This window comes from Myiozetetes cayanensis, unplaced genomic scaffold (assembly GCF_022539395.1).
Source record: "Myiozetetes cayanensis isolate MyiCay16 unplaced genomic scaffold, myiCay2020 scf2-11, whole genome shotgun sequence".
NCBI lineage: Eukaryota > Metazoa > Chordata > Aves > Passeriformes > Tyrannidae > Myiozetetes > Myiozetetes cayanensis.
Genome location: NW_026087411.1, coordinates 83,348,782 through 83,361,162, shown reverse-complemented (window position 1 = coordinate 83,361,162; position 12,381 = coordinate 83,348,782). Strand labels below are relative to the sequence as shown.

The following is a 12,381-nucleotide window of genomic DNA, read 5'->3' as shown; positions in this document are numbered from 1 at the left end:
GCCACATGAACTTGCAAACAGGTAAGTCAACATAGAGTCATACACTGGTTTGGGTTGGAAGGGACCTTAAAGATCCTCTAGTTCCAACCCCTGTGCCATGGGAAGGGGCACCCTCCACTAGACTGTGTTCAGTGCCGTGTCCAGCCCGGCCTTGAACACTGCCTGGACTGGGGCATTCACAACTTCTCTGGGCAACCTCTTCCAGTGCCTCACCACCCTCAAAGTAAAGATTTTCTTCCATATATCTAACCTGAATTTCCCATCTTTCAGTTTTAACCCATTACTCCTTGTCCTATCGTTACAGTTCCTGATGAAAAGTCCCTCTTCAACTTTCTTGTAGGCCCCCTTCAGACAATGGAAGGCTGCTATGAAGTCATGGGATGTATAAAATGTTTGGCATGTGCATGTGATCCTAATCACATTGCCTGTAATTTTAAAAATGGCCAAAGAAAGATGGCCTTCATTATCCCTGTCAATTGCTCCATACTTCTGAACCAGTAAGACATTGTTTACTTTGTAATTAAAACTGGAAGAGGTAATCAGGCAGCAATATTAACCTATAAATGCTCTAAAGTGCAACTTCCTTTGTTGCAGTATAACTACAAAACATTCATCCTCACAGCAAGTACAAAAAGCAGATATGTTAGCATAAGAAATGTTTTTCTTTTGATATTTATGTCTATCTTAACACTGTTTAATTTTATTTCCCATGGAAAAGTAAATAAATATGACAACCAGTATTAACCTACCAAATCAGGGCCTGCCAGAGGAATAGTGACCATGCCTTGGATATCATTATCAAAATCACTAGGTGGTATAATAGATTCTGCAAAAAAAACCCACAAAAAAACCCAAAAAACAAACAAACATTAGAGAGGGAGGGAGAGAAAACAATATTTCAAGATCAGCATGCTGAGAATTGATCAAAACACATAAGGTCTGTAAAAAGCAGTAATAAATTGTTCTCCATCAAAAAATTACTTTTTAAAATCCATGTTAAGAAGAGGCAGCCATCAATGTCCATTCACCTTGACAATTATGAGGAAAGTCAGAATTTTATATGCAGTGTTCTTTCTATGCTTTATTTAGCATAAATGGGATGGGTCTGCAGAGAGCTGAAACATGGAGGAATGCTTAAAATCAGCTGAAGTACAAACCCTTCAGTTAAATCTGCATGGATTATGATGACTCATTACATTGCATTGTTCATTAAGCCTAAATTTACTTCAGTTTTACCCAGAGCCCATACCATCGTTAATGTCAGTGTTTTGGCTTTAGTGCCCTGTTGGTCCCTTCACCCTCCCCAGAGGAGCTCTTTAAAAGTAATTGCACAAGAGCTGTTTTTCTAAAATTGATTATTAAAAATAACTACTGGGAAAAAGTTGATTAAAATATGTATTATTGAAGTGTTCTAGATGTATTTTTTGTTGGGACTTTGAATCTACATTTAAATATGACATTTTATTCTTACAGAAAGTATTAGTTCATCTGAATAATTTTTTTTGGCAAGAAAATGCTGCTGTTTGCAAATTAAATACTATAGCTAAATTTTGTATGTGGTTTAATATTGTTTTGGTAAATATACATATGAAAAAATATTTTAAATAATTTCTCACCTTTTAACCCACTTCCTCCAAAACGAAGGATATGCTAGCTTTGCAAAAATAATTGATGGACTAGAAGGGGACATTTATTAGTTGGATTACTGAACAGGGTGAAGACTTTCAACCCTCTGCTGGAGGTCTGCACACCCAGCTTGTTGTCTATACTCCCTCTGTGCTTCAGACTGAAATACACCTTTACTGATTTTTATCTTGGGAACAAATGCTCTTTAAGTTGTCCGTCTCTCTGACTTCAAGGAGAGCTTAGATGGCTTGCTTACAATCAAGACAGAGCTTTCAGAAAACCTAATTTTTAGGTTGGAGGAAGCCCTCACTTTTTGTCTTTCTAACGAGAGGAGACCATCCATACTGGGAAGTTAAAATTATAGAGTGAATATTCATAGTATTTCTTTTATTTTTCAGCTCTTAATTATCCTAGTGGGCAAAATATCCAGATTTTCTAAACAAAAAAAAGAAGAAAATAGATCCTCATATATATTCTCTGTATAATTACAGAGGCACACTTTGCTATAAAACTTAACTTACATCTCTGCATCCTTTGGATGCTATGCAACACTAAAGAGAATGAGCTATATCAAATGAAAAAACCCTTTAAGCACAGCAAAATACACCTTACTGGAATTGCATCAGTTTGGAAAGGCAAGGTTCAGACTTGTGCCTGGCACCTGCCTGCCTACTAACCATCAGTAAACTGAAGTGTTCCGAGGTCCAGTGGCAGGGAGTGGTCTTCATGGAGTGCAGTGGCAACCAGTTGCTGCAGGTCTGTTACTGTGAGTTTAGTTCCTGATATCTCCCTCTCTTCAACTGGAGAAACTGGAGTTTTTTCACTTTCAACCTTATTAGATCCAATAGTTGAGATGTCATCTGCTGTGCTTTTGATTTCTGAGCCATCTCTCTCAAAGTTCACCACGTACCGTGCTATAGTGCTGCTCGATCTGCAAGGGGAAAAGGTAAAAATGCCCAATGCAGCAAAATCAGTCACTGACTGGGAACCAATTTTACAAACAATCAAATGTGCAACCATAGCGTGTTATCTTCTTAAAAGCAATGCAGATTTACTTCTTTCTAATGAGACTGTCACCTTCAAATTACTTTTGCTATGGCTTTTTTCTACTATTCATAATTTTAAATAAAAATTCAAATTACAAAGAAAACTGTAAAAATATTCTGATATAATCCAGTTTAATTTCACTACTGATCAGTCATTGACTACTGATTCAAACAGCCATGAATGCATGCTGGGTTACTAAAAGCCATAATTGTGCATTATGCAAGATCCTCCAAAAAGGGATTACACAGTCCATAAAACTGCAAATAAACAAAAATCTTATCCACAACTGAGGCAATTTTTTGCTCTTTTTCAAAGAAGAGTAAAAAAATTAGTTAATGTGGCAAGCAAATCACTTTTCACAATGGGTCTTAGCTTTTTCCAACTCCAAATGAGATGTTCAATGGAAACCTCAAATGTTCACCATTATTAATACATCACTTTTGACAAATGTTAAATTCACCTAATTAAAATGAGAAATAATGAGTACATTGTAAACATTTCTATACTATGTTGCTTTTTACAATATCAAATAACTGTAGAGAGAGGAATTTCACTTTATCTAGTATGTACTATATATTTAAATTTATATGACATTGCAAGAATTCAGGAAAAACATTAGACAATTCTTTCTTTTAAAGTATGAGTAAAAGAGAAATTTTGGGAACTGCTAGACAAATTATTCCCTGGGAGCACTTTTAAGCAGCAACAACAATAGACTGCATCTGTTTGTATTACTAGTCAAAAACTCTCTGCATTTTATCAAGCTAGTAACTGGTCTCTGCTTTTCTATATGGCTTGATAATGGAGATAACAAATCAAATTCTACATACTTATTGAAAATAATGTGTATATGGGAATACAGCTAGGAAACAGCAGATCAAAAATGAAAATTGGAATATAAAGTTTCCCTATTTATTCTTCACTTTCAGTATATGACTGATAAAATTCTTTAGTCATCTGAATGTGAATTTTCATAGATCAAACATTTTCTTTCCTTCAGAGAGATCTCCACAAAATTTGATTACATGAACCTTTCAGATAAAAGTAAAAGCTTTCCCTGATGCTTCATATCACAGTTTTTGTACTTAGCCAGAACACAACCAATTCACTTTGCCACATCAAGATAAAGGACATTTACTGATGTATCTATGTATATCATAAAATGATTACTAATCAGAATTAATAATTAGTCAATAAAATTATTACTCTTAATTAAGCATTACAGAAAGATTACCCATCTTTCTCCTTCTTCTGTCTTCATTTCATCACAGAAAAATGGATTGCAAAAGAAAGAAAAACAAAGATTCATATATACTGGTAAATCATTCAGTCAAACACATCATAACCATCTTTTGACAATTTATCTGGTATGTGCCATCTATAATTTTTATCTCCATGTGAAAATGACAGTCTACTCTTCATCAGTTCACTTTTTCCCTTCCAAACAATGGAAATCACCATATTTTGTGCGGGGAGAGAGGAATTTTACGTTACCATGATAGTTTGAAATAGAAGCTTTCCTATTTCCCACCCCAAATGGTGCACATTGAGCACTGTCTGTGCTAATCTCTGTCTTTATGGTGGCAATGATCACTGTTCAGTGTGGCAGTGGTAGCAGCAATTGCTGTTACCATACACGGTGCCTACTGAGACTCTAGGCACAGGGGCAACTTGAGCTATTAATTACCTCTGGAAGACATGCCTATGTTGACCTTCTGGATATAATGCCCTGTTATTTTCCCTAATGAATTCTCTAGGATATTTATAATGTTGTTGTGTGGGAAATGTTGCTAATATATGTACTAATATGGCTAAGGGAGAATGGACAGCAACACCGGTCTTTGCTGATCTGTACCTCTCAGGAGTTAACTAAATTACTAGATGGTGGGAATCAGTCCTGATCCTGATCTTCCATACTGATGAATGTACTTTCATATCAGATCTGAAGTTCAAGATACTAAACTGAAATGGATCCCAGATCTGGAGTCATAACTGAAAGGGATTAGTTATTGCAAGTTATTGCAAGTAACTATGAGATGCTACTGTAGACTTCTCTGCTTTTTCTGTAGCAGCTCTTTTTTTTGTTGATTTTAATATAAAAGTATAAGCAACTAATTTTCAGTCTATTTTGGTCTTTGCTCTCCTTTTCACCAGCAGTTTTGCAGAGAAAAATGCTAGGAAGAAGGATGCTCTAGTCAAAAATTACATTGCAATATGAGTGTTCTTTGACATGTATTAAATACTATTAGAAGGACTGAATATTTTTGATGCTGAGCTGTAAGCCCACATAAATTTATGTCTTTTTTCCCTGCCCTTAATTCCTTTTCAATTTTGTATAGTTTCTTACTATTAGTTATTTTTCATTTAATTCTTTACACGATGTGCTCTCATCCATAGAAGCATAACCTATTTTTTTATCTCCCACTCCCCTGTAGATTCTCTACTGAAAAAGTACATAAGAGCTTGTATTAGTAATAAACATACAAGGAAGCTATAACTAAAAGAAATCGAAAGATAGAACTCAAATTTACTGAAAAAATTAACAGGTTTAAATTGTTTGAAACACCTGGAAGGCAAGAACTGGAAAAGTTTTATATGTGTTCACATGTAGCCTCGTGAAACCCTCTCTTCACTGTGATCAATGAACGGCACAGGATCCCCACACAAAAAAGTAGTCACTTAAATAATCGTACTGCTAACTCTCTGCATGTAGTAATTTTAAAAAGTCTTTAATACAGGGTTGCTTGCAAACAATTAAAAGAATTTATTGTATCCTTCGCCCCTCAGGGAAACTACTTCTACTTAGTAATTCAAAACCTTATAGTCTCACTTGGAACGTGTTAGCACTTCTCTCCATATTGTCTCTATAATATTTCCATAAAACTGTATTCGACTTACAGCAACATGCCCCCCCTCCTCCTCCACCCCCACACTAGTCCACAGGTCTCTTCATCTTGAAGGATAAGAAGGAATAGGAGAACCCTAGCAGCCAACAGACAAGAGAGCCCCGTTTTCCTACTTACTTAAATCCTAATACGCGGATTTCTTTGAATCCTGGTAGTTTCTCAAATATTCTTTTCATCTATATAAAACCATAAAAAATTAATATAGTGTAATATCTGTAACTAAAAGGCAAGCACAGGTTGACTACCTAGACAATATTTTTTTCTTTTTGAGAAAAAGCTTTACGAAACAGTCTCAACTGCCCTCTTTGTGGTATCGTAATTGCTCAGCTTACAATGTTCAGTTCGTATATACTGGTTGTATTACCTACCAACAGGCAAAATGAAGCACAAAATATAGCACTTTTTTAGTAATTATGTAAATCAGTGATAATCTAGATCATAAGAGAGCAAGTCAAACAACATGATTGAAGTGGTTTTTCAGCAGTTTTGGTTCATGAATTATTTTGTGATTCAAGTCAACTGTAAATTGTTAATTACTTAGAAATATTCACCAAATGCAGATAGGTTTAGATTATTTGACAAATCATTTATAACTTAAACAGTTTTAACTGTCTTGTACAGATAGAATAACAACATAATTTGAATTCTAATGTTAACAATTGTATGATTAAGTGGTTTTGAATTGAAGATGCATTTTGTAGTTAGTAAACAAAGTCGGCAGGCACTTTCTGTTCGAGGGTAATACTGGAAATCTACAGAGAAACCATTTTTTATCAGCTCTGCCAGCACATCCTTCATCATTTTTCTATGCATATCTGGAACTGAACCAGCAAACAAAATAGCTTGCACTAAGGAATGTTCATAAAACTGACAAGAAGCTTTAGTTAATTTTACTAAGAAAACGTTTTGGGAACCTCCAGTCATTATCTGCTATCTGCTGCTAAACTGATATCTGAACATTCAGTTAATATTATTAATTATATGAAAACACAATACATGTTCCAATTCTTACAGAAACTATGGCAATGCACAACAAAATGAGTGCAAGTCCTTTGAAGCATAGTTCAGACAACAGTAACTAATTACTTTACACATTTATATTATATTTCTGATTAGGTTTATTGCAGAAATTAAATTATGACAAAGTAGTGTCCATGAATTCTTGATTAAACCTGAATGATATTCCTATTGTGTTCATTAGTTATCTGAGGCTCTACTTCTGTCAAAGCATTTGGCTTGTTAGCTAGGTGGCTGAACAGATAGCCTGAACAAGGGGAAAAACTGCAGGTCTTGAGATGATAGGAACTATCTGTTCAAAGTGAGGGCAGTAGATTCTAATTCTATTTCATGGTGAGGGTAGTTTCAGAGTATGAACCTCAGCCAACGGTATAAAGTCAACATTTTTGCATTCACTCAGCCTCCTTACCTGTTGCTGAAATTTGGCAGCTAGTTGTTGGTACTCTGGGGAGTTGGGATCACCAAGTTCAGGTGTGTACTCCTGATCAGTGAGAGTTACACTGAATTCAACCATTTGCTCCACAGGGAGTTCAGGGACTGCATTTGTTCCCAGCTCCTGGAAAAGAAGAAGAAATGAAAAAAAAGTGAAGAAATAACCTAAGTGATTTTTTTCCCAGAGTGCTGGTATTTAATAGGCAGGTTAAGTTCCCTTTTAAGCCCATCGCCAAAATAACTTTCTGAACTGTATTCTACAAAAGATGACAGTTCCTATACATATTTGTTGGCTTAATTCTTCTCTCTTTGCAAACAAGTTTCTACTATTGTAACTTGAGCATTGCCTTTGATATGCATAAATGAAGGTGAAGAAAATCAAGCCATTTCTTGCACAGAGACTGTTTCCAAGTCTTACTTCCATCATTGTAAAGTCATACAGCTTTACTTGCCACTTTGGAGGACCGTGTGTGACATCAAGGAGAGTGACAAGAACATTCTACAAGCTAGCTGGGATCTCACATTCAGAAAACCCATGGCCAGTCAGAGCAGTGCCAGACTCTCTGTTACTGTTTCAGAAGTTTGCATTTGGGTGTTCTGATAATAAAGTAGAATTAGCCTTGCCTGTGATGCACCTTTCTTGTGCAGTTGACTTTACTGCTGCTAAAAGTACTCATTTTGTTTGCTGTTTCCCAACAGTATTTGTAGCTTTTCCTTAAATTTTAATTCATTTGTAGGCTATGATGTGCTGCCCACAAGGGTCAAAGCCACTATGGGTGCATTGAGAAAGATTTCCTAATTCACCCTAAATATGAAGTTACTAAAGTAAAGTGACATTTGCTAATTTCAAGATCAGAAGTTATTTCTTGTTCCTTATTCATAAGTAGAGCTGAGCTTCAAATTTCAAGTCTTGGAATGTAAGTGCCTTAGGAGGTGATGCAGAGAGGTCACTCAGGAAACTCCTGCCTTCTACCAAGCTCTAAGTCCTTCTTCACAAATCTTATTACTAATGTTAACGCATATCATTGCTGCATTTCACTGCCAGTGTATTTTATTACACTTTTTTTTTTCCTGAATAAAATCTTTCAGGGTTCTAAAGAAAGCCTGTTAAAAATACAAAGATCTCAGAACAAAAACCCAAATTATTCTTTACTGCATGTACTGCATATACATTGCATGTTCATACTTATTTGCAATACATAGATATTCTGTATTCTTTAAACATGCTTTTATCTTTTTTATTTGTTCAAGGATAATTCTACTCTCAGCCAGACTTCTTGCACCTTGGAGAAAATATAAACAAATAGAACAAGATCAGGAAGAAACTGGCCCAAAAGAGCAGCAAGCTCATTAGCCTGAATCTCACAGCGAGGTGAAGTTTCCACTTCTGCTGCCAGGTAAGTTGGCATAAGGCTCCTAGAGACATCTGTCCCATACATAACACCTAGGCTTTAATACCTTCCAAAAATAAGCAGAACAAGAAATAAGTGTGATTGCAGTATCAGGGGATAAGAGAGAAAGTAAAATGTTAATAATAGAATCACAGAATGAGTGAAACGAGAGAGCACTTTCTGCACCCACTGATTCTGCAAAACTCAGCTCTGCTATATCATTCCTTAGGATACCTCAGTTTTAGGGGAATGTATGTTTTGTGTTGTGTATAAAAATATGGTTCATCAGTTAGAGAAAGAGGATTCTCTAATGTTCTATCATATAAATGGAAAATTCAGGAATATGCACTTTCTACATAGCTGCCCTATAACTTTTGAGGAGCCAACCTTTAGGGAGCTGGTGATAGAGGACGGCCAAGAAAGAATAAGGAGATCTGTAACAAGGAGGAACTGGTTAATGACCATCATCTGGTACACCTCAAACATCACAAATAAGTGATTTTAAACCCACTTTTTCCTCATATTCTATTTGCTCTTTCACTGTAAGAGCTGAGATATAGGTAGGTAGGTAATAGAAAGTTCAGAATATTTAAAGATTATTTTGCTTTCTTACATTATAAGGATGTAATAACTTGGGGCAGTAAAACCAGCATTCAGTTGGGATCAAGCCAGTGCAATTCCTGTGCTGGAGCTGAGGAGCTTACATAGATGGGATGGGGAACAGTGGCAATTTGCCAGGGGTGTGATAGTAAGGCCTCACCCAGAATTCCTGCCCCCAAATGAGCCTCTTCCTACAGCCAGTATGCACAAAACTCAAAAAGAACACCCCCAAAACCCCACAGAGGTTTTTCAATTAGCTGTTCTAGGGGCAAACTTCTTACAAATTGGAAAAACTCTCAGAGCAAAGCAGAGGGGAAATGTAAGAGCTGAGTCTCCTCCCAGGTGATGCCGAGAGAGAATGAGAGAGAGAAAGAGAGAAAGAGAGAAGAGGAAGAGAAGAAAGAGAGAGAGAGATTCCAAAAGGTTCCCTGAGGCCACACAGCTGTGCTGAGACCAGGGCTACCTCTCTAGCAATCGGGACAGGGAAAACAACAACCCCTCCCAGCACTCCACCCCTCTCTCAGAGGTAACTGGTGGCAGCTGCTGTAAATCTTTAGAAGAAGGGGTGGTTCCTAGAGCTGTGCTGCATGGCTGCTCTAAGGAGATAGCAGTGGAGATGCTTCTTTGATAGCTGGTTTTCTGGCCAGAAAAAGGCAAAGAGAAGGCTAGTCTTATCTCCTGTGTTGTGGCAGGCCTAGAAGGTATGGTTTCTTGGTGTTATTTATTGAAGAATAAGGTTGCAAAATGGTGCAAGATAGGCAACAGGCCCCTCCTTCACAGAATGAAGACTGTTCCTAAAAGCTGATTTCCATACTTTCATGCTTTCTACCTCATACTCGAGAAACATCATGCCTTAGTCTGGCACAGAGGAGATGTTGATAGACCCCTTCAGTCCTCCTGACTGAAACAGATAGGAGGACTCATGGTTTGAAACACTAAGTGTTTATAAACGCTAAGTGTTTATAAGGTTTCTTCCTTTTTTTTTGTAGCTGAGCTCAAAAAAACAAAGGGCAAGTGAAAACTGGGATAGGAAAACAGGCTGCCCTGACCTTCACAGGAGTCTTCGTGTCGTTAACGATTTCATTGAGCAGCGTCCCGTTAGGTGCATATGGAGAGAGAGGAGTGCCAGGGGAGCCTGCAGGGGGGTTAAAGGAAAAGTCAGGCAAGAGCAAGTTTTCACATCAAAAATCTTCCCTTTTCTGTGTTGGTCAGGTGTCAGCACACTGGAGCAGCTTTCCTTAAGGAGGGTATGTTTGAGCACAAGGCTGTGCCACTGGAAGGTGGCCATGACTTATGGCGTGGGGAAAGCTGCGATGTTTTATACAATAGACAGACTTTCTTCCAGGTCAAACATCAGTAGCATTGAATGTGTGTGACTGAAGGCAAAAGTCAACTTGGAATGCTACGTTTGAGTAGCAGGCATGCTGTAAAGAGATAAAAAGTTGTTTCATAAAGATTATTTTGCTAAAAACATTTTCACTGTACTCCAGTGAACTTGTCCTGCTTCTACTGCATTCATTAAATAAGTATTTTATTTATAAGTATTTATAAGCATTTTAAGACCTAAGAATCACTGGCCTTAGCAATTCTATGTAATGGACAGACATACAAAAAGCAGACTTGATTTTACCTGTAGAAATGGAAGGAATTTCTTCCACCTTTTTGCCTCCTATTTTCTCTGCGGATATTTCATCTTTCCTATCGATCAAATAGAAATGAATGATTTAATTATCTCCATACTGTACTGGCAATGAAAAAAGTGTAAAAAAAATAGAAATATAAAAATGTGGCTTAAATGAGTGAAGTTATTTCTAATGGAATATTTTATAAGCTGTTAAACAGGCAGAGGAATAGTAGATCATACTTTTTATTTGACAGCTTATGTATTTTCTATCCTCTTCTTTAGTGTAATATTTGCTCTTAAAAAAATACTGATTTGATATATTCCTCCACCAAGGACTATTAGTCCTGTTAGGAATCTGCTCATGAGATTTCATGACTGATTTTATCCCTGCAACCAGAGTTATGGGATTACAGAGATTAAATCAGTGCATAGGGTCTGGTTTTGCTTCCCTTTGAGGTTAAGGAATGGTAGACCACAGTCTAAAAATGGATGCAAGACTTCTTGTGCATCATCTAAACTAACTTTTATCTCCTTTGCTGTATCTCATCCTGTCAATATAGTTCAGTAAGAGCTTTGGGCATCTTCTAATTTTAGGATCAGTGGACATTTCATGGTACCGAGTTTCATATGATATGGTGTGAGGAGAGGATGGATGTACTTATTTTTCAGTTGTTGGCCTACATTATAATATCATAAGGATGCTTCCAAATAATGATGGTTTCAAGTCAGGTTCCTGGATCCAGATTACTATGAGATGTAGGAATGTTTATTTTTGCATCTGGATGTAGTATTCATGGGCTAATGCCTGCCATGGTCCCCAAGAAAGAATATGGTGGTTATGATGTAAGGTTGTCTGCCTTGTATCACAGGATTTGGGTTTGTATTAGTGATATTATTTTCTGCTGTAAGTTTTACAGTGATGAGTTGATGAATACCTTTTGCAATTGCAGCTGCTGGCTTGCCTAAAAGCAGAAGTAGTATGTATATCTAAGTACATTTTATAATAGATGTATTAGATATTTCTGCAGTTAAGGCTATAGAATAATTTCTACCCTAAAACCAAATTTTTATTCATTCAGCTTTTGGAAAAATTTAGACTTTTAGGTAAGAATGTTCTTAGGGACATTTTGAGATTTTTCTTTCCTGAAATTGGGGTGTGAAGAATTACAATTGTTTTGGGTTCTAAGTAGGGTGTGGAAAAAAACCCACAGCAGAAAATAAAAAAACCCAGTCTTTGAAATAAATGAGAATAGAATTCCTCAAAATGTTTACAGTGCACACAGATGGAATATTTGTGAAAAATGGTATGAGTGAAAGAAGAAGGGCATTGTAAATGTGTGGTGTGGTGTTGACTGAGATAGCGTAAAGCCTGTAGTGTAGACAGAAAAGATGTATGAAATACATTTCTATACGGGACCAACTGAGATGTTTAATAACATAAATAAAGAACATGAACAACAACTGATTTACCACATTCTCTGCATATCTTGTGCAGTGAGAATGAAAGTACTATTTATAATGTTTTCACAGTGTTAACTAATTATGTGTTGTGTTTTAACTGGAGACCGATCTCTCTACATGGCATCTACAGAAGATACAAAATGTTTCCCAAACCATACAATAGTAAAGATGAAGACCAGCCATGCATAATCATGACTGGCTGTATTTCCAGCTAAAGTACAAGTAATTTCATAGAATTTACTTCATCTTCTGAATTGTGCCTAGGGAAAACCACACC

General features: G+C 36.6%; 1 protein-coding gene across 1 annotated transcript in view; it reads right to left on the bottom strand.

Moving 5' to 3' along the window:
- Nucleotides 1-12,381, bottom strand: part of IMPG1 (interphotoreceptor matrix proteoglycan 1) — a 53,018-nt gene that overhangs the window by 23,522 nt on the left and 17,115 nt on the right. The window contains exons 5-11 of the mRNA XM_050314258.1: nucleotides 10,650-10,717; nucleotides 10,069-10,154; nucleotides 7,006-7,152; nucleotides 5,697-5,755; nucleotides 3,908-3,928; nucleotides 2,304-2,557; nucleotides 750-826 (exon numbers count right to left, since the gene is read on the bottom strand). Coding sequence (XP_050170215.1) covers nucleotides 750-826; nucleotides 2,304-2,557; nucleotides 3,908-3,928; nucleotides 5,697-5,755; nucleotides 7,006-7,152; nucleotides 10,069-10,154; nucleotides 10,650-10,717 — 712 coding nt within the window. The remainder of the gene's footprint in view (nucleotides 1-749; nucleotides 827-2,303; nucleotides 2,558-3,907; nucleotides 3,929-5,696; nucleotides 5,756-7,005; nucleotides 7,153-10,068; nucleotides 10,155-10,649; nucleotides 10,718-12,381) is intronic.